The sequence below is a fragment of the Gavia stellata genome, chromosome 25 (assembly GCF_030936135.1).
Source record: "Gavia stellata isolate bGavSte3 chromosome 25, bGavSte3.hap2, whole genome shotgun sequence".
NCBI lineage: Eukaryota > Metazoa > Chordata > Aves > Gaviiformes > Gaviidae > Gavia > Gavia stellata.
This window is the reverse complement of record NC_082618.1, coordinates 5,297,295-5,322,182: the sequence shown is the minus strand read 5'-3', so window position 1 is coordinate 5,322,182 and position 24,888 is coordinate 5,297,295. Positions and strand designations below refer to the sequence as shown.

The following is a 24,888-nucleotide window of genomic DNA, read 5'->3' as shown; positions in this document are numbered from 1 at the left end:
GGACTCGGGAGCATGAACGTTTTGGTTTGGAGTTTGGGCTATTTCCGTCCCGGTAAGAGCCCGTCTGGTCATTGCCATGTACTCTTTTTTTCCACGCAAAAATAAGCTTCCCACAACTAAAACGTATTTAAAATCAGTGCTTGTGGCGGGAAGAGAGTCAGTAAATGGCCACCAACAGCAGGAAAAGTTCTCTATCTGAGGCAGCTCCAGTCCCCTCTTAGTGGTGTGTGACAGCAATCGTACACGTGAACTACGCTTTCATCGATTCCAGGTAAGCCGAATGTTTCGGGTTACGGAATACGTCTCCGAAGTAGCAGGCTGAAATGTTACTGGCCAACATTTTTTGAGCTATCTGTCTTGACTGAAAGGAAACTCTGTACACTACGAACCAAGTGAAATGATCAAGTACATGCTGTTTCTAAGTTGTCTCCTAAACCTCCTAGATATGAGGTCTGATCAGCGTGCTCTGTGGTTAGAGGTTAAAAAGCAGATTATAAAATACCTAGATTCAGATTTTTTTTTGTCCTGATTTGGCCTAAAATGGAGTGTATTAAACAAATTCTGGTCTGCAAAAGACCAGAATCAGTTAAAGCTATGAAACAATGTGCACTACGTGTCAATATTCTATTTCACTTACAAGAAAACACTAAGTCAGCTACCACAAATTAAGATATTTTCCTGATGTGACTTTTTTTTTGTTTTGTTAAAAAATATGTGGAGTAAATGTGTTTTTTTTTTTAATTCAAAGTTTCAAACAACAAGATTCTTTTCTTTTCTTGAAAATATGTAGGAATCCAAACTAGTGTGTTTAGAGTCGGTTGACTGTGCAATCTCTTAGTGGCAACTGAACAGCTACAAAAAACTTTCTTTTTTTTTTCTTTTTTTTTTTGAAAAATCTCCCCTTTTTTCCTGGTTTAAGAAGATAATAGTGTATTATCGCTCTGTAGCCATTAGATGGCAGATAAAAAGCCCCCTTTTAATATGTGGGTTTGATTTTTTTTTTCTTTTTTTTCTGTTTTTCTTTTTTTAAAGCCCACACCAAAGAGGAGGGCACAAGGCAAAGCTGTATGAGTTATTCCAGAAATTGTGGAAATCACTTAGGGCAATAATAAAAACACTTCAGGGTACAAAAAAGCTTGACTACACATTTCAGTTTTCTTCCTCGAAAACACAAACATAAATTGGGCTTAACGCTCCTTTTTGTTTTCTATATGCACCTTGGCCTATGGCGTTTTTGCCCTGTGGCCCGCAGGGCGGTTAAGTGCGCAACACAATAAAACCAGTAGCGGTCCAGTTTCACTTCCCAGCTCTCCCGAGTTGGGCGAGTTTAATCTCAAAACTCCCACTCGACGGCCTCTTCTCGACTCGCGGCCTTCTCCAAGCGGTGGATGATGTTGTTCAAGTTTGCCGCTTTCTTTTTCCTCAAGGAGCTGTCTCGCGTGTTCCTGGAGCTCGCCGCCTCGGAGAAGCCAAACAAGCTCTGAAGAGAGTTGGCTTTCTGCGAGCCTGCGGCCGGCGTCGAGCTCGTACTTGGCACACTGGAGATTTTCTCTGAACTTTCTTTTGACTTGTAGGAGCTCTCCCCTGTAAGGACTGAGGTGGAGGCAGCTGAGGTAGAGGCATCCCCTTCCGTGGCAGAGTTTGGCAGTGTCTCCAGAGCTTCTCCTGGGCGCTGCGATGCCGGCGGAGAGCTCTGGCGCGGTGCTCTGAGCCTGCCCTCGTCGTCGGTGTCCTCCAGGCTCTCCGCCTGGAACGGCTCCGCTTTCTCCGAAGACCTGGCGCCTTGCAGTGCCTCTTCCCCCGCTTCGAAAGCCGACTCCGCTGGCCCTCCCTGAGACTTTGTGGTTGCATTGTACTCATCTGCCTCCGGGCCGCTCGGCTTTCCTTCAGGTGGGCCTTCTGCGTCCACGCCATCGCAGCTGTCTCCCTCGGAGCTGTGAGCGGCCCTGCTGCTTCTGGCGGAAGGAGAGTCGCTCGACCCAGCCTGGCTCTGGCTCCCGGCCTGGATCTCCTCGATGAACAGCTCCCGGCGGATGCGAGACCTAGGAGACAGGGGAGAGGGACGGTGAGTCTGCTGGGGGTCACTCGGAGCCACCCTGCTCTGCCAGATACGCCATTCAAAACGCCCTTTCCTAAGACGCCATTTTGTCTCGGCTACAGGACGGCCACAGCAAGCCGGGTCAGTGGAAGCGCTCACACCCTCAAACCCGAAGGACTGACTGAAAAGGCATTTGGAAGAACAGGAAATATTGTCGACGCGCTCTTAATTTCATCTTCCCTGGGCACACGCCTGCTGCGCTAGAAGGGGTGCAGGCTGCAAACCCCGGACCGCCCCGGGGCTCCTCCGCGGCGCCGCGGGAGGGCAGGCAGTGGCAGCCAGGGTTTTGAGCAGAGAAGCCGTTTCTGGTCACTTCTGCAGTGCTCAGTGTGTTGAGACTGACCCCTCTGACTTCAACCAGGATTTCGCCTATTTATTGTAAATCTGACTTCGACCGCTGCCCCTTCTAGGAACCCCAGCCTGCATTATGGAATACAGCAAAACCAGAAACTTGATGTGGATAATCAGTTTGTACTAAAATGAGTGGTGAAAGCCAATGACAGATCATTTTCCCTCTGTTTGCAAGTTTAAATTAAGTAACATTCAGAATTGTATGCTGAATTTGTACAGCACTGGACATGGTTTAAGGGACAGACCTGAAAGGCTCTGCAGTCTCCCGTTCCCACTGGAAGTTTGACATCAGAAACACGAAAATTTACAATACATTGGACCAGAAAAGGGATGATTTTAAAAATACGAATATATTTCTAGTAGATCAGTTTGTAAATATGCAACAATTCAGATTTCTACTAGAAATGAGCCACAATTTGCCTAAACAAAAAATGAAGGAATCTGGACAACCCCCTTGGTGTTCTCATGGACACCAAGGAGAAATGAAGATGAAACAAAGTCCGTTGTTTTGAAACTGCTCTGGGGAAGCACAGCCTTTTGACAGCTTGTCCGTCTATGAGCAGGTATGACTTCTGCCTCGTTTTTTATTTAAAAAAATCAATTTCAGAACACGAATAGTGACAAGGCAAGCAGCGCATTTCAAGGGAATTAATGCACTCCACGTATGGTCAAAATTGCCCGGTGTGCCACCTTGTGCCTCCTGTTACTTGAAGCATGCAGTAATCCCTCAAACACACCGCCTCTGCCATTTAACTTGGTCCTCCCTCCCTCTTCCTTCTCTGGTTAGGAGCTCCCAATATCCTCACAAGCACAGAACAGTTTATGAAAACGATCTTAGGGTCTAGGCTAACTCTTTCTCTGCACTGCTCTGTCAGTAGGAGAGGTTATGACCACTGTTCAGGTCCTCATTTGCAACCAAGAGGGAGCCTCAGTGACCTGTGGTCAGGGACGAGACTACAGACACTGGCAGAGTTTAGCAAAGCTTTATCTTTCAGAGTGAAGATAACACTGTTGGTTTTAGCCAGGGAGAATTGCTAAGGGTCTTGCAAATCACAAGTGAAATGACGTCCCAATGCTGATGGCTGGAGGAATTTTTCATTTTTCCCTAAATGTGCTATGGAAGACAGCACAGAATGGAAAAAAATAATGATAAATACAGAACACCATCTGAATACTGCTTTTGAAGCTAATGATATTATTGACTTACTTGAAATGCAACAGAGTATTTCAGCAGTACTTGCTGACTCTACACTTTTGAAGGATTTAGGGGGTCTGTAATTTTCCCTAGGAGAATATTATTCACCTAACAGAAGACCACAGGTGCTAACATTAATTTTCTATTACCATTAATTGCATGCATCCTGCAACATCGATTACCAGGCTCTATTTGTGTCTGTAATCTCCCTGCATGGACATTGATCCAGAACATGCTGCTTCTGTAACATTCCCCAAGTCAGGAGAGAAAACGGGTAAGAGCTTTGCGCCTGTATGGCATTTAAAACACCTCAGCTCCAACAAGATACTGAATGATGACCTGCTCGCTGAGTATCTGACCACAGCCCTACAGAATGCAGGTCTGATGTCTGTGGAAATCCCAGGAATTCAGACCCAATACATTGCTTCTGGAATCTAGTCTGGCTCCTGATTAACATAGTAATTAAATCCCTACGGTAAAGAAGAACTCGTGACAGCAGCTAGGAAATTCCAGAGAGCATTCCCCTCGGTGGAAGGTGTTGGCCTCAACATCAACACATCCTGTTGGCATTCATCAGTGTAACTCAAAGTATCAGAGATCTCCTGGGGTATATGTTGAAGTTCCCTGTACAAGCCTTCACACAACTGCAGGAACTCATCTAAACATGCGTAATGCTACCGTTCATTGAAAAATATGCCCATTGTAAGAGCAATGAAATGTAGGATCCAAAAGCGCTAGATTACAATTCAAGAAAGTTTGGTATAATTCCTGATGCTCTGTAGTATCATCCCTGTGACCTTACCAAGTCTCTGTGCCAGTTTTCACATGTGAAGTGGGATAGAAACCCCTACCTCCTACTCTTTTGTACAGTTCTTAAAAGAACAGAGCCTCTAACTCCGATGGGTCCTGTATATGTGGTTCAATAATGCAAGGCAAGGCATACATATTCTTATTTTTATGTTCTGAGAGCTACGTGATGGGTATGGATGCAAAGCCATAGACTTGGAGAAGTTTGCAGACATGTCAAAGTCCTTTATGCCTATTTATGGTCTGAAGTGAATTATTTCTTTGCCTGCTGAGGATTTTTTTTAAGTTTCTTTTGCTGCGGAAAATAAATGCTAGTGCTGACTTCCCATTTGGTGCTATAAAGGTAGGTTCTGCTGTAGCAACCACCTTTGGAAAGTGAGGTTTGGGCTGAATCCCAAAGGAAAAGCATCATTGCAACAGGATTCCCAAGAGACAGGAAGACAAACTCATCCAAATTTGTACCCTGCCTCACCTGAAGTTACTTTAAAGAAAAATTTATATGGTCTGAGGTGTGGAACTGCTTCTGGATGAAGACTGTTCAGTTTGGAAAAGAAATGGCTGAGGAAGAGTATAAAACAGACAAATAAAGCGTGGCCTGGAGAAGGTGAAGAGGAGAAAGACTACCTATTTCTTATAATACATGTGCTGCAGAACAGTCAGATCCTGTTCCCCTAGCAGAAGTTGTAACTGGTACCTCTTCTACAATGTCCTGCAAATGATTTAAGAGTACTTGATGCATGAAAGCTAAGAAAATTATCCTACAGAGGAAAAGAACAGTTCTGATTTTTCAGTGGTGGCAACTGCTCAGAGCGCCCTGGGCTCCAAACAGGCTTGAAACATCTCTTTAAAGTCCTGGAGAATCAGCAGCACATCTGGGACCAGGTCCCGATCGCTCAGTGCTGGGAGGCCTGTGCTACTCACCAGCCTATAGCACCTTGTTTATACACTTTTTAGTTTGTATACAACTGTCAGCACCTAGTCTACATTAATGTATAGCTTGGTGTGGCTAAACACGCTGATCAATCACGACTTGTCATGCTTTCTCGCAGCACGCCTGAACAGGAGATCTCATGATAATGAGGAAGATGACACATGCCACCAGTGCTCCTGCACTCGTCTGCGTAAGTGAGAACAGCACATTTTGCTGTCAGGCCGAAGGGAACATATTTTCATAGGCATTCCTCCAACTTGTGTATAATTGCCTGGAAGTGGGAATTGGAAGAGAGGTCTGCATTTGGAAAACTCTGAGCAGTGAAAGAGGCTGCATCTGTAGCAAACTGATTCAAGTCAATGAAATTCAGTGTAAATATGATTACTCGTTGGTTATAATTTTAAAATTTTACATTGCTCACTATAAATGTTATTTAACTATTGGGCAGAATATTTCTGAGATATCTCATTAAACTGTGCTGCTTCCGCAACTTCCCTGTTAAAAGCTGAGAAGGGCCAAAGTGGAAAATACCCTTTAAATGTTAGCAGTTTCTGAAAACAAACAAGTTTAGCAATCTAGACTAATTAGGAACATTACTGGCTCCGAGTGAAGGGGCAGAATAGTATTAAATCTGGTATCTTAACTGTACCTGTTCAATATTCATTAGCACAAATTTCTTGGCGAAAAGTCTGCTGCAGTAATTAAGATTCCCAATCCCAAGCACAGTTGACAACATGTTTATTCAAATCCTTATAAGTCTTACATGCCATTCCAGCATTGTTTCTTTTTATCGGTGTCTCTAGGCCAAAACCTACTTCCATGTTTCAAATGTGGAGAAGGTTCCTTCTAATATGAGAAAGGAACTAAACAGACCAACATCTTATTTCATGACTCAGTGATTTAATCATAACAATGAAGCAAAGCTGTGGCCACATCTGACTTCAGGGTTATCAGTTCTCTGTCCTTCATGACTGTGTGGAGCTTCCCAGAAATACAGCACACACGGTGCCTATTTTCAGAGCTCAGTGACTCAAGACCTAAAAGAAAATCCTCTTTTTGCTCTTATGTGGGAAAAATACGTGACGGAAGGAGTGCAATTCTGATGCCATCCAGCAGAGGACACTTCCAAGCACCCCCCACCAAGTGACCCAGGCATAACACGCACAACACACACCTGTATGTGTGTATATACATGCGAGTATATGTCTGTGTGAGTGTGCATATGCAAGTAAGAAAGACCATTGCTTACTGCATTGGGATTTATAAATATGCATTAAGGGACATCTCTAAATCCACGCCCACCCCAAAAGTGAGACCTTCTGCTTAAAAGCACTACTTACATCAATATGTGAATATCGCTGTTCCTCAGGGATGACTTAAAATTAGTCTGGAGCATTAGCATTACTGTTAGTTAGAACCTCCCTGCTGTCAAAACTGTTCTTTTTGTACAACTGCTCAATGCTAGCGGAAGCAGACGCAGTCTGCTGAAGCAGAGTAGCACCCTGCCAAAGCAAATAAAATAAATCCTTTATGAGTAGGGCTCCCGGGAGATCTCATACCTGTAATTGTGGAACCAGTTGATCACGGTGCTGGTTTTCAAGTTGAGCTGCGTAGCGAGTTCCTCAATGGTTTTTGGTGATGGGTATGGCTTTTGCTGGTAGGCTCGTTTCAGAGCTTCCTTCTCTTCCGGTGCCAGCACCACCCGGGGCTTCTTCAGCTGGTGCTGCGGCTGCGGGCTGGCTCCCTGGCTGTAGTCTATTCCAGCGGAGGAGGACTCACAAGACTGACTGTCGCTAACAGAGCTGTGTCGCCGTTTCATGTAGGCTGAAAGAGAAGCGCATCGGATCAGCCCCAGCTGAATACAAATGCAAAATCAATGAATACACGAGCTGTGGAATGAATGCGAAGATGACAGGTTGTAGATGCATGGATGGGCTATTCGGAGAGAACAGAAAGGAAGGGGCACCATCGGAGATGAGAGGAAAGCACATATGGGGAGGATGCAAGAGGCAGAAAAAGAAGAAAAGGGCAAGAAAAGAGAATAAATCACCTGGAAACCTGCCAGAGTTTTCTCCTTTTTCAGTGAACACGGGACACGAATAACAGGGTTCAGTTAACATGACTTATTTCAAATTCACTCCTTCAAGAGTGGAGAACTTCCACATAAGCACCCGATTAGGACAGTTGCACTTCATTTCAACTTAAACGGTTTTGGTTGTTAAACACTTATGGTGTACACTAAGGTCCCTCTAACACTTAAGGTCTCTGAATTAAAAATATGACTGTGGAAGCTGAAGGCAGCCGCAGCCGTGTCTGCAACACACGATGGCGCCCGGAGCCCAGAGATCCCAGCGATGGGCTGAATAACTCATCAGGCGTTTGCTGCTTTTTCCTACAGATCTTCACTATAGCGGTGACAGGTTATGAAAGAAAAACAGCCCACAGCACCCTCCTCCCCTACGCAAAGCTCTTTCAAAAACGCATATACTTTTAAGAAAGCTCTTGCTGCACCAATGGAGCTCGGTGAGACTAATAGCAGAAGCCTGCGATACCACTGCTGACCCTCCTCCCCGACAGGGACTGAATTATCCTGGCAAATTCTGCAAGGAAAGAGTCCCAGTAAAGGCTGTCACTGACTTGATTGATTTACACCAGCGGAAGAGAGGTGGGATTTACTGCACCTGGCAGTATCATGAACAAGCATTGCTAATGAGGGGGCTGAAAATGGCAAATATAGATGAATCTTGTCAATAAAATATTTAATGGCCTGTTAAATACATTCTAGATATTTAAGAGTTTAGGTATTCAAGAGCTGCAATGTGATAACCTCGGCTATTAAGTTCCAGATTACACCAGCCTGACATCAATCTAGCAGGCAGTAAATCTCCAACAGCCAGGAGCTCCGATCGGAGCCAGGGACCAATGTGGGGCACGTCACACCAGTCAGCAACCTCATTCTTAAAAAAATAAATTTCTGTCTCCCCACAGTTCTGCCTTTAGGCTGAGGGTGCACAAAGAATAAAAATTCAATGCAATCAAGTAAACTGAAATGCTGAAAGCCCTTCTCGCACAAGCCAGCTTCTGGCAGAGCTCCCTATGGGACTGGCTAGGTTTTCTGTCTCCAGTGGGTTTCAGCATCCTGTCCTCTACACGGTGGGATGTCCAGTGGGACCTTTTTACACTGTGTCTTACTATCGTCAAAGTGAATTTTGAACACACGCTGTAACCTTTGGGGGTATCTGCATGGCCCGCATTTTGTTTTGCCTGAATATGACAGATTACCTGTGGATTGCCTACTGTGTAAGATCACTGATATGGAACAGAATGTGAGTTGCTCATGATCCATCACTCTGCCATGATATAGTCCTGTACACTTCTGAAATAACCATAAACAGCAAAGGTTTTTTTTCCTTCATTTAAAAAATCACCTATTTAAGTTGTTCCAACTGGACGTAGAACTGCAAAGTGACCACAGGTAAATGTATTATTTCAGGGTGACCTATTGGCCTTATTTTTGCAGCCTTCAAGGAACTGCTACAACCTTCCACCATGGAATTAATCATTCCAGCAACATAATCTCACGTTCGTCTTTAATCTCAAAGACTCCTAGGTGTTATTTCAAACTTGCACTGACAGGCAAACAATACACAAGGTTCCCTTGTCTCCTTTGACAGCACAACCAAGAGGGCTGAAAGACGGCATCTATCACTTCAGCAACGTGCAGCAGCTTAAAGGAGGCCATGAGACAAAACAGAACCTCGCATGGAAGATGTAAAAGGTGTTTAGGCAATCTCTAGCTGGAGTTTCTGGAATTTGGTCAGGCAACTGAGTTAACACGAGACACCCATGCACCAGGACGCTCTGAATCTCTGCTTTCTCTGCTCTCCAAAGGGTGGCGTTTCTGGTAGGTCAGAGCTCCCATCTTTAGACACCTAAGGACAGCATGGAGCTGTGACAGCTTGGGAAAAATTTCATGCCCTATGCCTACCTCTGCTTTTGTAACCTCACACTGGGATCACAAAAATTGCAATAGCTTATTTGGGTCTCTCTCACGTGAATGGAACAAATTATATAAATGCACGTATTTCCTTAATGTAAAAATAAAAGAGGATGTCCCACTGTTCCGTCATAAGCAATTGTTTTTTTGGAGGATAATGTATTGTCAGAACAAACTTCCATTGGGCCAAAGGCACAATCCTGGCACTTCGCCATGTGCTGAACTAGCACCTAAGCTTTAGGCTTTAATGGTGCTCTCTGGAAACTTTAGATGACGTTTATAAAAGCTTTTCCTTTTTAATTCTTATTTTAAACATATGTGCTGTGTGTAGACAACATAAGGAGATCATTCAGCACATTTGCAGTGACAGCAAGGCTCAAACTGGAATCCAAGTCACAAACACACTTGATTTTCAGAGAAGTTTGATTTTTGTCTGTGATCGGTCTCCGCTTCTCAGGAGACCTATGAAAAAAAAAAAACCCTAAATGTAATTTGGGCAAAGGTCTAGATCTGGGTCTGAGACCAACTTGTCAAGGCCAGCTCTATCCCCTGAGTTTTACTACCTTTTTTCCCTCCTGCTGGTGCCAACCCAGGATCACCGTGTCCCTCTGGGAAGACTCCTCAGCGTGGGCTCAGCTATAGATGCAGCAGACACTACTGCAGAACTAGCGGCTGCCCACTGAGGGAAAACAGAGCCCCTTTTAATATAATTTTTATCTTACGCGGTATTGAACAAGATTATTAAAAAGCGAAATAATGGGGAAATAAAGGGAATTAAATTTTCTCCTGACAGCAGGCTTCAGCACTGTTCAGTGAGGAGTGTGACGTTACCAGCAGCACACACCCCGGGAGGTTCTAAGAAAGAGGAATGAACCCTTCCAAGGCAGGAAAGGTGGTGCAGAGTGTCTCAGCCTAGTGAGCGTGAACCCCCAGCCTCCTCCAAAGAGGTTAGTTAATGTATGTTGCAAATTTTCAGAACCTCTTAAAATGGACATTTATAGCAGAAACTTCAGACTGGCAGAACAGAAAGAGAGATATATGCAGCTCACCTTTATCATAATTATTAATTTACTCCCTTAATAAAATGTGGCAGAGAAATAATTGATAATAATGTTTCACAGGTAGCAGATACAGTAGCATTGTTCTTTAACTGACATTAGCTGAAGGGAAAGTTAAATTCTTAATGTGGCTCTAGAGCAATTTAAAAGGTTAAATCACAGGATCCTTACCTGCATGAAAGAATTTTGCAGAAAATACAGGGTTGAATTCACTTTAGAGTGCTCTGATATGAGGACAGCACTTACACAGTTCAGGAGCTCAGTACAGAGTCTCAAATGATTTATAGCCTTATCTCTATTCAGGTGCCATCTATAGAGCATATGTATTGCACAGTATTTGATAAGAATCCAGTTTAGAAAATAGTTTTGAGAGGATATTGTCAGTACTACTTTGAAATTATTTTTATTTTATTTTCCTGCATTATGGGTGATATTCTCTTTGAGGCTATAAAAATCCAGCTAGTTGACAATTTTATTTCTGCCATATTTCTAATACAGCAAAAACCACCATGGCTCCCTTTGGTTTACAGTTGTAAGTGGGAAACCCAAGTGGATTTTACTCCCCATGGAAGATCATACACAATTTGCGATAAGATACTGCACCGCATTATATTATACTGGTTACTATGACAAGGATTTGAATTTCTTCTTAAAAGCATGCAAGACTAGAATTTTCCCAGAAGCTCCCTCACTGCAATTTTTAATACAATCACAAAGTTCTTGATCAAACGTGTTAATGCTTTCCGGACATCAGTCAACAGCAGTGCTTTCAGTGCACACGATTAATGCTGTCTGTACTAATATCATTAAGGGATAGCTCGAGAGATGTATATATCATTAATTAGTTAACTGCTGATAATGGCAGCCTAAGAGTCTCTCTTGTAAAATCACACAAACATACTAAAACCAGGGCTCTGAGTAACCACTGTTTTTTAGTAATGAATTTAAAATACAGAAACATACAGAGTAGGATAGATTTTCAGGATATACTCCCTACTAAGATACCCGATAACCACTTAGGTCTCTCACAGGTACGTACTCATGACCTAGCCATTTTATGTGAGCATGTATTAACACAATCACCTTCCCCCATCCCTAAAAAGGCTACACATTTAATTATTCTCAAATACCCTCTTATAAAGACTGCATTTTTCTTTCCTCCTAGCGACCATCAGTGCAGGACTGGCAAGAAGCTCTCTCAGGAATCAATGCACAGTTCTTCCAGCCCAACATCTGTGACCAGCTGCAGCACTATTAACTAATAACCCACAGCCAGCTCCCAAACTCACATTTCTCATTTGGTAAGGCGAGTTATCAGTGATACACCAGGGCCTCAGCAATTAATCTATAGGAGAATATGGCAATGATTTCACGACAGCTGGTGAATATTCAGGGTTTGGGGTTGATTTTTTGCTTGGTCTTGGTTTTTTTTTTGAGATGTATCTGCTTGAGCTAGCATCAAATAAAGCTATGAAAAAGCTGTCATGAAGTCCTTTTGCATAACCCTTCATAATACTGGATCAATGCTGCCTCTATACTATTTGTGGAGAATTATAAAAGACATAAGTCATCTTTGAAATAACAGAAAACATGAGTCAGCAGTCTGCTCCAAGTTACCTTTTTTCTCCATTCGTTTCATATCCATCAGCTTCTCCACGTTGTTGGGATCGTTCAGCCACAGCTGCATGCGGACAAAGGGTTCCCGTCCCTTCAAACTCAGCTTGTGCCAGGGCTTCGGGCGAGCCAGCAGGTCTGAGACAGAGCCTTGTGTTAGCCCTAGGATTGTCTCCCCAAACAAACGCTGACCTAATACGAAATTGAAAATCGCATGAATTCATTCAGCTAAGAGACGAGGCTACTAAAAAGACAGAACACATCTACGAGATCTTTCGTCAATTATTCTTACTTTAGAATTGCTTGAAAACCCAAAAGAAACATTTAGAAGAATAAAAGCTCTCCCCCCCACTAAAAGTGTAAATATTGAGCTTTAGTTTAATCCTTAGGATCTGACTGTGGCAAAGAGGGGAGCTCAACACCTTTGGGGACTGGGACCTTACAGTGAAACAGTGTGCAAAAAATAAAACTAATGAGATTAAAAATAAACTGAACTTTTAGCTAAGCAGGCAACGAGTGAGAGCAGTGAGGCTACTTAGCTCTTATGGAGGAGGGTAGTGCAGCAGCTTCGTTCCAACAGGGCAATCGGAACATTTCAAGCAATCAATGAACCAAGACCAATGCAACCCCCCATTCAGCAACAGTCGTGTAAGTGTCCTCAAAGGCACACGGACATATTTTCTGTGTTGCACTATCTGTGGTGTTCTAACTGTGTCTTACGAACTAGAGGTAATCACATTTTACAACAGAACAGCTTCTTTTACAGCCTCTACAGTACTTGTAGTTAAGAATACTTAATTTTAGTTCTCTTTCAAAATGCTATTGTCTAGCAAGGTAAAAACCGCATATGCTTATGAATGTACAGCATTTGCATGTGTGTGAGTACACTAGTTTTACATGGTTAAGATCTAACTTAGCAAGGACTGTGGAAAATGCCTGTGCAGCTCAAACCCAACCATACAGCTGGTTTTCTAAAACCCTTCACTTCAGTGTTCTTCCTAAGCTAAACCGCCTGGATATGCAACAGCTTTTGTTACAAGACAGAGCCTGAAGTCATCTGAGTCATCACCGATGACTTCTGATAGAAGCGCAGCTATCATGTATTTTCAAGGTAACTCAAAGATCTTTCCATACCGACCAAGTTTAGCCTCATGGTCTCGTGTCTGATCCGTAGCTCTTGAATGCCCTCACTAACACAAAGCAGAACGCTTTTCCTTTACTTCCCAGCAGTGCCAGCAGTAACAACCAGATCCCTAGGGGACAATGTGGATGCGCGGGGGCTTGTGCTCCTCCAGCTCTGCAGGACATGCCCACACTTGCAAAAGCACCATCAGCTCTTGCCTTCACAGCCTCATCTGATCCTGTCACAATCGGGTTGTGGAAAATATCTACTCCATAAACCCCTCCTGTGGGCTTAATACCATGAACCTCCTCCTCCTCTTTAAAAACCCCCAAAACCTTTGGCCTGGCCAGTTTTTTCACCTGTATGGGGAGAGGAGGGAATGTGGGACCAGTTAAAAGAAGCAGAATGTCCCATTCAGACGCACGGGACAGGTGGGTCTGCAAAGCTTTTGGAACAAGCAGCCGAGATAATGAAAGGTGGAAAGGGGAAACGAGGACAGGGCTAACATGACACAGTCTACTAATAAGCTCTAAAACTAACCCTGAAAATGGTCCTTACAGACTGAACAGAAACCTAAATTCAGAATTCACTTAAGTTCCTAAGTAATAAGTAATTTTCAACTACCCTCAATATCAGGAAAATCAGACAAATCAGGGCCAATTTTAGATCATGCGCATCGCAGAGTTAACCTACTCCCTGTTTGTATTTAAAAACATCAGTAAGGCCTCATCCATTTACCAGCTACTTGCAAGAGAAGACAGCTACTTTAAAGATCTTTTAATTTGCCTTTGTAAATAAATTTCCTTTAATTTTCCCCACAGTTTCTAACCCCAGGCTGTGCTCAGGCCGCAATGCGAGCAGCGTTTCTTCCAGCGGCTGCGTGAGCTCCGACAGCCGCTGTGCAGTGCCAGTGCGGCCCCTGCAACCGCCCGTGTGGCTGCACAGTTAATCGGCCCAGCGAACTGATCCGAGTCAAACCAATCTACCACAAATAAAAGGCCACTTTTGACTCAGACCAACTGGTCCGGTTTATTGTGTGGCCACAGGAACAGGAATACCGGCACAAATCAGCAAAAAGGTCAGAAACAAGCAGCCCAGAGCAGGTACTAGCAATGCTGCTGAAGGAAACGAACTTCAAAAAACAGCCTAAAAATTAAAAATGCTAATGTGGAAGGAGGTAACACCATGTTCTCTAGGTGTTAAGGACAAAGCTAAAGATGTTTGTGTCATTTTATCCCAGGATATGGCAGGACAGGATAAAACACCTGAAAGACTCCCAAGCTAACGGGCAATGTGTTAGAAATCATTCTCAGGAGGTAGCAGGTGTATCACACTCCATCTTCATCAGAGAGCTATTAATAACTGGAACATTTTTAAGCACAGGTTTCCTAAAACTCCTGCTAATTCTCCCCACCTTTTTCCCTAGTACCCTTCAGGCCTGTTCCCACTGATGTAGCTCCTCATGGACAAAACTCTGTAAATTATGCTGGTTTCATGGTTAGTCCTGTCTCTTTCTGCAAAATCCCCACCACTGCAATCTTTCAATAGCTCACTGCATTTCCTTCCCTCTGTCTCTCAGTTATACGTTGCCCAAGATGGAATCCCTGATAACACTATGACATCTGGGACTAGGAATACTAGCAACATCTCAGTGTTAACGCTGCCAGCATCGATTGTTAAAATGGTGACTGTTGAGCGAATTGTGAAGGCACGGGAGGAGAGACCCGCCAAACACATCTTTGAGTGGTTTCGCACAGCCGTGGTCTTTACTGGCCGATGGTATTGGGATAACTGAGCCACCACCAGTTGCCTAAGACCGGTTCACAAGGCCCTGCGGCCTAAGACAGAGAAACCTGTGCACCGAGTCAATCTGGTGCACTAGCACACTGAGGGCGCAAAAGGAGACATTGAAACTGGTTCCACACCTAATGCAGAGTTTGGGGCACATTTCCTGGCTCTTCTGCTGCTTTTTAGGCTTGTCAGCCACACTGTAGGAAAACAAAAATCATGGGAAATAAAAAAGACTAAGTAAAAATGGCATCAAAGCAAATGTAAACAAAAATACTTTTTCAAACCTCTCTGGAACACCAGAGCAGGTACAGCACTCAACAGTATTTTGCCCAAAAACTAGGGGCTTGAACCTGCAAACCCTTACCGTGACTTGTGGCTTTATCTCTACATTATCTCCACTGAACAAGCAACCACAATCTGCCCATGCCAGTGTGCACGAGCAAGTAATTCTGTTAGGTTCAGTGGAACACCATCTCATGCAGGGTGTCCAGGATCAGGGCCATTTTCTTTTTTTCCCAATTTATGTTAAACGAGAACTTGCAACCTCCCCCATCCCGTACTTTTCCCCTTTAAAAAAAAAAAAAAAATCTAGGATAATAACACGTTATTCTGCGTCTAGCCGAAAAAAGGCTTCCCGACACACTAAAATAAACGGTTTTTTACTTATACGGTCATAATGGTCAGATGATATGGATGGAATTCTTCTCACTTAAGTGTCATCAGCAGTCTAAATCTAAACCTATCTTTTTGGTCCCATCTGTGGTGAATGGAGAGAAACTGGTGCTTCTGGAGAGTGATTCATCCCAACCATCTCAGACACCTATTTTGAACATCTAAATGCAGGAGAGATGAATCCCATGCTAAGCCCCAGAAGCACGTGCAGGTAACACTGGGGCAGCCTTACTGCCTTCCTGCTTCAAAGGACTCCCAAAGGTTTCCCAATGCCTTGTGAGGGAAGCAAGTGTTAAACACATATGAAGAACTAGTGATTTAGAGGCACAGCGGCAGCATTAAGCATGGATTTCCCATACTCAGATCAGGTTATTCCCTTTGACTATTCCAAATATATAGCCATGTCAACATTACACTTAATTAGACAGCCAAAATCTCATCTGTAAGCAAAAGCAGCCTTAGCTTTGCACATCTCTAAGCAAAATAACTGACTGGCCCCATACACTTATCTACAGGTTCACCTAAACCTCAACGGAGTCTGAATTTACCCTCCTAGCTCTACAGGTACGCTATGCTTTTGCTTGTGATGCACCTCCCTCTCCAGTCATGCTGGACTCCTGTACTTCACCTGTGCCTAAAATGCTGGGGCCTTGAATCTGTAAGCTTGGGGAAAACAGCATTTCTCAAGGGGAGATGTCACTGGCTTTGGGGTTTTGGTCTTCTTGACAGCCTGCTGAACTTCATTTGGAGGGGGCAGTACCTGGCTGGTGAGCCAGGAGCAGAGCTTAAGAAGAGCAAGGGTATGATAACATTTTAAGTAGAGTGTGACAATCTGAAAGGATTTTTCTACCGGTTTAAAAAAAAAAGTCTTTTTTAACAGATTAAAGCTTAGGCCAGAATCAAAACCCAAGTATTCTTGTAAATGTCTACTGAAATATAGCTTAAAAATAAAAGTATGAACACTTTTATTTCAGTCAAGAAATGAGAATAAAGCGATTTACCAAGATTGTTGTCCGTTAGCACTTCTTTGACCCTTTTCGTAATGCCATACGTATCCAGCTCAGGGGACATAGCAACCAGTTCTTGAATGCTGAGTGCCGAGTGGCCCGACAGTGGCAAAGGTGTTGTAGATTGGGATTCAGAAGCAGGCGGCTCGCTGGATTCTTGGGATTTGCCATCCTTACTTGTCTCTATAGCAGGACAGGGTTGCTGTACCAATTCAGTCAGGCTTTTCACTGATTCACTGGAACTCATAGGAGATTCAGGAGCAGGACTGCAACTGGCAGAAGTCTTTGGAGTGCTTTCTGCAATTAAAAAGAGAAAAAAGTTCCCACTTTAGCATAATTGTAATGTTTTGATTAGAGGATATTTAACTTTCCTTCTCATTTATATTCTACCTACTTAAAGAAATGCCTGAGTATGCAAAATGCTACTTGTTACGACTTGGTTACTAAAAAGCCTCTTTTTAAAAACAGAATTACTTTCTAATTTTATCTTGAGTCATCTCTTCTTTCTTATAAAGACAAGATGTACAAACAGAAATAAAAATCAGGAAAAAATGAAGTGCAATAGTCCGTAAGGTTGCAAGAAATTTCCTTGGTCAGGAAATCTCATGCTTTTGCTTTCCACAACATTTTTGTATAAGGATTCTCTTAAATCTACCATTATAGACTGGTTTAAGCCTCCTTCTGTGACTTGTAAGGAACTCACTTAGCCACTGTTTTGTAGTGTCAGTGAGGGATTTTCTGTAACTGATACAACTTTGTATCTTGAGAGTGTTATTGATTTCATATTGTTTCTTACCACTCGCACCACGTTTTTGCACTTCTCTTTGCCCAGAAATAACTTAACAAGATTAAAATACAGTTTGTAATTATGTTGTATTAATTAAGATGCTTGAGAATCCAAGATAGCTAGTGGATCGGGAGACACCCAAATCTGTTATTGTGACACTTTGTTTAAAAGAAAGCTTTCTGAATCTGTTAATTTGCCAACAACAATAGGTCCTGTACAAAATGTTGTTTTCCTCTAATAAAATCACATTTATCTCTAACAGAATGTACCAGCTGAGCTTATGCAGAAAATCCAGACATCTAAGGGTGCAGTCTAAACATTTTTTAAAGGAACAACATGTAGACAATGTGGCTGAGAAGAACAATTCCCTTCAAAAGATAAAGAGCACATTTGATTTCTCCATTCACAGTTCTTTCCCATTTTTGAGGGACTGCTTCCTCCTCCTTGCTGTCTCACATCTCATTACCTGACATGGTTAATCGTATGCATCTCAAATTCATACATCAGTGGATTCGTCTCAACATCTCTGGAGGAAGCTTACAACACTCTCAATCGTACAAGGACGAGGCCAGTCTGCATCAAAAACTTAGTCCCTCCTCTGACAGAATTGTGTTTTCCTGAACACTGCAACTCTGCTATGAGAGTGGTTCACTCTGCAGCGTCACGTCCCGTCACCACCACAGCGATGGCTAATAGCAAATTTCACTACTTTTCAAGTTCGTTCGTTATCCGGAATAGCGTCAAATCATTACAGAACACGCAGCTCGTGTTGCATGGAAACATATCCCAAATACTAAAGGAAAACACTACAGAAGTAGAAGTAGGGTTCAAACGAAGCAGGGTGCGCAGTATAATTGTGTTGTTCAAGGTAACAGAAGCTTTCTCGACACCGCATTTAAGGGAGGTTCCCCGACGCACTTACATGAAGTTGCTCTCTCAAACCAAGCAATCGGACTTTTTCCTTCGTGTTTTATAAAAGATGCAAAAGAGGCAGACATAAAAGGAAAAGCAAGGTGCATATAAATCTTTAAGGCAACAGGGATCCTACAAATCTTATTTCTTCTCTCTGTTCACCCTAGGTCATCATACAACTGAATATAAAACCCAGCAAATGTTATTTTTGTAGCAGGAGCAGCAAAGGAATTGTACTGTAAATTTGCCCTGATTCACCCATGCGAGGGACCAATTTGGCAGATCATCCATCTTGTTCACTGTACACTGTCAGGGATGGCATGAATTCCCTACATGATAAACAGATTCCTTCTCAGGTCTGTGTCCTTTAACCCACAGCAAGGTCAAAATTATGGCTGCCTAGCTAATAAACTGCACGGCACTCGTTCAAGTTCCCTCTAATTTTGTCCCTTGTGCCAGCTTATACAAATCTTACTGAATAACTAGAGCAGCTGCAAATTTCCTACACAATTCCTCATCCGTGCACTGCAAACCACATGCGCACACGGAGTGCAGCAAAAATCCAAAATAAAAAAACCCCAACCACACAGGACTAAACAAAAGCATTTACTAATGCGTCTTTCTCCCTCTCCTTTCCCTGCCCAGCCTAATTATGTAAACAACAAAGGTAATCTATATTATCATCTATCACTGAAATGCTCTATGTTGCTCACATATTAGCTTATTTATTTTTTATATCACATATCAAGAGCTTACTTGAATTTCATTTTTAAGACCAATCTGCTGCTTATTTACTCAAAAAGGTAGGATTATCTGAATCTAATTTTGGAAGGCAGTACAGATGACAAACTGTTTTTTTTCCTCCCAACGAAAGGCAAGTGCATCGTGATTTCAGACGAGGCATTATGCACGTATACTACGAATAACTCCAAATACGTTCCCGGTGCATTTTTAGCATTTTACCCTTATGGAAAAATGTTTTCAAGATCACATAAATATTGAGATCCATTATTTGGAAAAGTCAATTCAATAATCAAATAATGCAAACATTTCCTGTTAATCTACTTAAAAAATTAAGTAGACATTTAGAGTACAAGTGACTGCTGACAGAACAAAGGGGAAAATTGAATGTATTCGCTGTTACAGATTTAACTGTCAATCCACAGCCATTTCGAGTGTTTTATGAAATAATTTGTCTGCATTCATTTCCCTCAAGTTCCACACAGGACAAAGAAACAAATTCAGGACATCTGAAAAATACGTATTAAGATTTCAAAAGTAGCAATTGAACATTTCCAATGAAAATAATACACTGAAAGCTTATTTCTTTAAAATGTGTTCTGCTTTTTTAACCCCAGACTTCACTGAAGAACAGCACTAACTTAAGAGCAATCCCATTTCTTATGAGTGCATAAACGATGTTCACCGAACGTTTACATGTTCGGTTTTAGTGAGAAAGAGATAATTTCATCAATATGACTGTAAAACTGCATTACAGGAGGCTGTGGGTACCCCATCATGCACAACCTGCAAAGCCCATGGCCACCATTTATTGACGAAGTTACTTTAATAAATTCCAGATAAACTCTGCCATACCAAAGGGGTGTTGCACTTTGCTTTCCAACGGCCTGTATCCAGTTTACAACCTGAAGCAAAAGCCCAAAAGCTTCAAAAATAAGGTGCTAGAAGTAAAGAGCTGGAGAGATCAAGAGCATCACCAATGACGAGGTCATTGTAGAACCTGGGATTTTTCTAAGTCCTGGGCAGCCAAAGACGTCAGCCATGCCCTGCACCTTCTAGAGGATGGGAGAAATAGGATCTCCCCAAACGAACTTGGTGGAACGATGGTGTCCATTAGGTCCCGAGCATGTGATGAAGACACAGTTCAACATGACAATTTTAAATGGTTGGGAAACTGGTCTAAGTTTTGCACGATTACAAGTTGAAGTTGACAAATGCCATTAAAGATTCAAATACACTGTAAATGCATTTAAGTGACCCAAGTCTTCTAAAGCTGCGAGTACAACTGAGTCATAAAAGGGCAAAGGCTCTACCATGCACTTTTTACATTATTAATTCAGAACATACATCTGAGGTTGTATTGGGTCTGGCTGAGATGGAGTTGATTTTCCCCAGAGCAGCTCTCACAGTGCCGTGCTGTGTGTTGGTAGCTAGAAAGGTGTTGGTATCACTCCAGTGTTCTGGCTGCTGCTGAGCAAGATCTTGGGAGAGGACAGCTGACCCAAACTGACCAAAGGGATATTCCATACCACATGACGTCTGCTCAGCAATAAAAGCTAAGAGGAAGAAGGAGGAAGGGGGGGGCATTCGTTATTACGACGTTTGTCTTCCGGAGCAAGCGCTCTGTGTACTGAAGCCCTACTTCCCAGGAAGTGGCTGGACATCGCCTGCTGATGGGAAGTAGAGAATAAATTTTTTCTTTTCCTTTGCTTCTGCGTGTGGCCTTTGCTTTCGCTTTATTGAACTGCCTTTATCTTGACCCACGAGTTTTTTTTCCATCTTATTTTCTCCCCACCCTGTCCTGCTGAGGAGTGGAGTGATAGAGCGGCTTGGTGGGCACCCGGCGTCCAGCCAAGGTCAACCCACCACAATGGCACAGGGAAGTTAGGCACTTCCAATGAATTTTTAAAAGCACATTTAAATACGCAGCATAGAAAATAATAATCAAATGCAAATCTAGTACTAGGAAGTGATGTCTGCATAAATGGGCCAGCAATCTGAAATATTTGGCAAGCGCAACTGGCCTCCATTCATAGCTAAAACAGGAAGACAACCGAAACACCAACACCGGCTATTTCACAGCTGATGAAAACAGCTGAGAGCTAGGACCATACAGTGAAGGTGAGCATTCAAGTCTTTGGAGGCAAAAATGTCTTCATAAAGACAAATACATCTGATGCAGTTTGCGAACACCAGAGAGCCGTACTTGGGAATGCATCACTCCTGACAGGACACATGATCCTTAATTCTTAAGTTAGGAAATTCTTCAGGATTGTTCCTTCCTACTACAATACTAGAGAGGGATGCATAATCTAAAATGAAGATATATAAACGAATGGAAACAAAGTCAACATTATACAAATACCTTCTGTTTTCTTTTTAAATACTATTTTCCCAATATAAAATTGCTGCTTGAATGCCCATCTTACTGCAACAAAACCCCAAACCATCATCAGAGCTTGCCCATTCCCCTCTCTACCCCTTAGTAGTTAAGAAACTAAACAAGCTTTGCAAACAATTCAGCAATTGTAATTTGCAAACAATTATAGGAGTAGCGTCTGTCTGAGCATTTTACAAAACTGGTTGGGAACCATAACAAATTGACCTTGCCTTAATTATATGAGCACAGAAAATCTTTCGTGGTCTTGCATTCCTTAGGCCAATGGATGAAGCCAAGCCATACTTTGGTCCCATCCACCCTCTACACCTTCCCCATAGCTTCTATCACGACAGTGTTTTGGAAAACGTGAGGAAGTCTGAAGACTTCCAGTCTCAGTTCATTGGTTACGGCAGTATTCCTGAGCTTAACATTAGATTTTCTTATTCTTCTCCAACTACAAAATTTCCCACCGCCATGCTGGGGTCAGATCCCCAACAGTGGATCCTGGGTCCTGAATTGCGTGAACACTGGTTGTAGAACATTTTGGACTACAACTATCAAACCGGTGGCCTGCAAATTCCCTGAAAACACTTCCCCCATACAGTATCAGCCTGACACATTCCTCTACGGGGTCTGATCACGTTCTGCCATCACATTACAAAACCCCTGTAGGGTGTAACGAACCACAGGCTGCTCTGGGCTCCCCTCCCGCTGCACTCCTGAGGATCACCAGCTCAGCTGCGTGGCCTCAGCAGTCAGAGACGTTTAATTATATTCTGCAAAACTGCAGGGCACTGGTCAAGAAGGACCACTTTTGTGATGTACAGGAACTCTTCTGACCACAGGAAGTGATCTAACATGGCCCTCCATACAAAAGCAGCGGTATAGCTCAGCTCCACCGCACACTTCAGCTGGATCCTCCTTCCGAAGCTCAGGACACCTCAGATACAGAGACCTGCAGGTGACGCCTGCTACAACCTCCCCAGAAAATCACAGACGTCTACGTGACCTGACACCAGTCCCGTACGTATCCCCCTCAACAGAGGTATCTAGATGACGGAGCAGTGTTGAGACATGGATACGGTTTCACCAGTCCCAGAGGCATCACGCTGCTGTCTGCCAGCACGGGCAGATTCCTCCAGTGAAATTTCTTGTACACGTTTTGAGAGCTGCATGTTTGCCACTTTTGCTCAGACCCTGCCTCAACTCCTACAGTGGCAGTGAACTGACTTTATGTCCATTTGTAAATCAAAAGTTCAGGGCAAAGATTTGAAGAAGAGCATCTGAATTCTCAAGCATAAAGTACAAGCTCAACGCACCGAGCCTCTCCTCCCAGCATACTCGTCCGACTATAAAGAGTATGCTGTACTTTTGCAGCTCAGGAACCGCTGGGAGAATGAACTGCCCAACCTTCGTTGCTAACACAAGCTTAGCTAATAAGCTGCAAAAGGACTCATGGGGAACAAGGTGCAGAACGTGGAGAAGATAGAGAAGACCATGCAAAACACAGAAGGTATTCAGGGGCCTCTAAAAGGATTATGAAAAATACTGTATTCTGAAGACAGCAGGCAGACAACAGCTGCCTTAAGTTTCAGAGCAAAGTGGATTGAAAAAGCAGACCCACTATAATTTTCAGAGACAAATCTCCACAGTTTATCTGATCCACTATTGAAATTTCAATACACGGTCCTCTATCTGCAGTAGTAATAACCTAAATTCCATTTAGTGTTCATTTGAGCAGTCAGGATAAAGTCATTTCTTATTATCTCCCCACTGTGTAAAAAACAGCTTGAAGGTAGGAAGTCAGCAAGCATTTTCACCAAAAAGTAATTATTGTAAGTGACATTTTTACTGCTGGCATGCCATAAGGCGAACTGCGCATTTGGAAGGACAAGTTGCTAAAACAAAATGACAGGGTACTCTGTGACATTCCGACAAGAACCCAAACATGATTTAACTGGCGCTTGGTTTGATGCACCACTTCTTGTAATGTCCAAAGCTCAGGCTTCAGGTCTATGCCAAACTAGTCAAACTCCCAAGTTCCTTATCGAGGAACAGCAAGAACTGCCACGTCCTGCGCCCACGGAGCGGGGAGGCAAGGAAGCATCCCGTGCTCTGCTCATTCCCTTTATGGCAAATGAGTAGGGAAGATGAAAGCAGACAAATGTGGACAGGAGATTTCTCGGCAACCTCTTAAAAGAGCATTTGCTACTTCAGGGCCTACATTTACCTCCTCGTGCAGATGAGTTAATGGACAACAACAGACCTGGCAGGTTGCCTGAGATCAAAGTGTCTCACACTGGGACTGGATTAGTTTCTGCTTTCCCCTGATGATTAGGCTGCCCATTCTATCCAATTTGTAGACCAAAAACCAGGCTATGTCATCCTGAGAATCGGGACCTGATCACACAGCGGAGCAACAGCAACATCCTCAGGACAACCGTGTTATTCTCCTTCCCAGGGCCTGGAAACTGCAGGGAGATATTTTTTTTTTCTCTGACCTTCCATCTAATCTTACCTTCAGCAATGGCTGTCTTTGCAGGATCTTCTAAAGCATCCTAACAACTCTCCTCACTAACAGCGGTGGAGCGCAAGTTTGAACTACGTGATACATCTGATCAGCATTTGTGGAACAGCACTGCAATACGTCCCTCTTCTGAGTAATTAAAATACCCCTGAAAGCTGAATGCTTTCTCTCAGGTAGTGGCTTTGGTGGATTTACTTGAAGTGAGTGAACCTTGCCTATTCCCAATTTGCAAATTAATGTGGCTTATGAAAATAGGATCCTCCCTACAGTTCAAAACTCCCACAGTTATATGTAGGGAGTACACAAACCTCCCTACAGTGAGCATATATAACGATGTAAAGTACGTAGGTGCGTGCAGTTATAGTTGCAAGCGCTTGCTGTAGTTACGATTATAGATTTCCACTATGACCATGGAGATTTTGTTTGTTTGTTTCACAAATGATGTAACTTTGGGGAAAATGTTATTTTGGGTCTTGGCTCAGAGGGAAATTTTATGTGGATGGGAGGAGGGATCAAAAGAAAACCCCTTTAGGAAAGTGTGCAGATGTCTGCGTGTCTGCACTGAAAGGGGAGGAAACCAGCTTTGGTTAACGCTGAAATTACTGGGGCAGTATTAAAAATAAAGGTCCCCATTCTGCATATATGTTATGTGACAGGAGCACATAAAACTACCTGAATGATGAAGGTAAATGTTAGAAGTACCTGAAAAAAACTGCTTCTGTGTATTGTTAAAGGATTACAACATTTTGCTGCAATTTCATGTTGCATTTTCAATAATTATGGTAGCTCTGCACTTGTGTTTAAAAAGTACGTTTTCAGCCATTCTAGAAACCAGAAGGAGCTGAAGAAATCGGATGAAGTTCAGAAAAGAGCAAGTAAGACGGGAGCTGGCGAAAG

The 24,888-nt window shown here is 43.0% G+C and overlaps 1 protein-coding gene across 6 annotated transcripts in view; it reads right to left on the bottom strand.

Moving 5' to 3' along the window:
* The window catches only part of CUX1 (cut like homeobox 1), a 285,116-nt gene that overhangs the window by 32,608 nt on the left and 227,620 nt on the right, over window positions 1-24,888 (bottom strand). Inside the window, exons 21-24 of one of the 6 annotated variants that reach the window (XM_059829438.1) lie at window positions 16,639-16,941; window positions 12,055-12,243; window positions 6,942-7,206; window positions 776-2,042 (exon numbers count right to left, since the gene is read on the bottom strand). The exons of the other annotated variants lie outside the window; for them this stretch is intronic. Of the exons in view, the coding sequence (XP_059685421.1) occupies window positions 1,334-2,042; window positions 6,942-7,206; window positions 12,055-12,243; window positions 16,639-16,941 (1,466 nt within the window). The 3' untranslated portion in view covers window positions 776-1,333. Of the gene's footprint in view, window positions 1-775; window positions 2,043-6,941; window positions 7,207-12,054; window positions 12,244-16,638; window positions 16,942-24,888 lie in introns of those variants that run through there. 6 annotated transcript variants of the gene reach the window in all.